This window comes from Emiliania huxleyi (genome assembly GCF_000372725.1).
Source record: "Emiliania huxleyi CCMP1516 unplaced genomic scaffold EMIHUscaffold_24, whole genome shotgun sequence".
Taxonomy (NCBI): domain Eukaryota; phylum Haptophyta; order Isochrysidales; family Noelaerhabdaceae; genus Emiliania; species Emiliania huxleyi.
In genome coordinates this window covers 86911-88261 of record NW_005200250.1, presented here as the reverse complement: position 1 = coordinate 88261, position 1351 = coordinate 86911, and the positions used below count along the sequence as shown (strand labels likewise).

Genomic DNA, 1351 nt, shown 5'->3' with positions numbered 1-1351 from the left:
GCTCGTCTGGTGGAGACGAGGGGCGCACGGTGAGGGAGAGGGGGAAAGGAGGAGGCGGAGGAGGAGAGGAAGCAGTGAGGGGAGAGGCGGTCAGGGAGAGGAGAGAGTCGACAGGGAGGAGCGGCGAGGCAGAGGCAGAGAGGCACGGCAGCAGGGACGGAGGCAAGGATCGTCGCCTGCGCCGTGCCCCGTCACGCGCCGCCAAGCGGCGTTGGTGTGGATGATCTTGTAGGGCGGCATGCGCTCGGTGACGAGCTGCGGATATGGCACCTCGTGCTGCAGTGCCTCGTGCAGCCGCACCGGCAGCACCGGCCCCGTTGCCGCCGACGGTGGCCGCGAGACGGGAAGCGAGCCGCCACCGCCGCCGCCCGCCGCCGCCGGCGGAGCCCCAAACCCGCCGTCGACAGACGCGAGCTGCGAAAGCAAGCCGGGCGGCCAGCCGACATTGGCGTTGATGGCGGGCAGCGCGAAGTGCGACGCGGTCGTGGCCGGCAGCGCCACCCGCGACTGCTGCGCATCGGCGAGGAACCACAGCAGGTGCGTCGCTGCGCCGGCGGTGCGGTCATGGATCGGCACAACAGAGAGGTCGCTGACAAACTTGGATCCGTCCTTTCGGTAGTTGAGGATGCGGATCACGATGGGACGCGCCGCCGCAATGGCCTCACGCAGCGCCTGCAGATTCGCGCGGGGGAGAGCGGCGGAGGCAACCAGCCGTTGGCGGGAATGCGCGAGCGCTCGAAGGGATCAGTGGGCGGAGAGGGCTGGGCCAGCGGGGCAACGCGTGCCTGCAGCGTCTGTGGACACGTCTCCGGTCCAGTCAGTACCATTGGCGTCTGCTGGAGGGCCTCCTCCCGCGTGTACCCGGTGCACTCGCACCACGCTGCGTTGACGTGCACAATCCTGTGCGGCGGCGTCGCCTCGGAGACGCAGCGGCGCTGCGAGGTGAGTTCGCTGAAGCAGAGCTCCTCGGCGAGACTAGTCGACCCCATTGGCCTGGCCCGTCCGGTGGGGCGGTCGAGCACAGTCAGGGCGGCGTGGCTTGCTCCCCCATCATTCGCCAAAGATCTTCTCGCCTCCTCCCGGGACCTCATCCGATCTCCAACCTTCGTCATCAATCTTTCGAAGTCCCCTCTTTCTCTTTTTCTCTCTTCTTCTCCTCTCCCATCTTCCTCTTTTCTCTCTCTTCCTCTCTCTCCCTCTTCCTCTCTCTCTGGAAGCTCTCTCTCTCTCTCTCTCTCTCTCTCTCTCTCTCTCTCTCTCTTCCTCTCTCTCCCTCTTCCTCTCTCTCTCTCTCTCTCTCTCTCTCTCTCTCTCTCTCTCTCTCTCTCTCTCTCTCTCTCTCTCTCTCTCT

General features: G+C 65.7%; 1 protein-coding gene across 1 annotated transcript; it reads right to left on the bottom strand.

Annotated features, from left to right (window-relative positions):
* Positions 1-191: 191 nt before the first annotated feature.
* EMIHUDRAFT_205338 (hypothetical protein) lies at positions 192-989 on the bottom strand (the record flags this gene model as incomplete). Its single annotated transcript, XM_005778715.1, has 3 exons — positions 192-225; positions 395-672; positions 825-989. The coding sequence occupies 3 exons, from the start codon at positions 987-989 to the stop codon at positions 192-194; spliced, it is 477 nt and encodes a 158-aa protein (XP_005778772.1).
* Positions 990-1351: the final 362 nt, after the last annotated feature.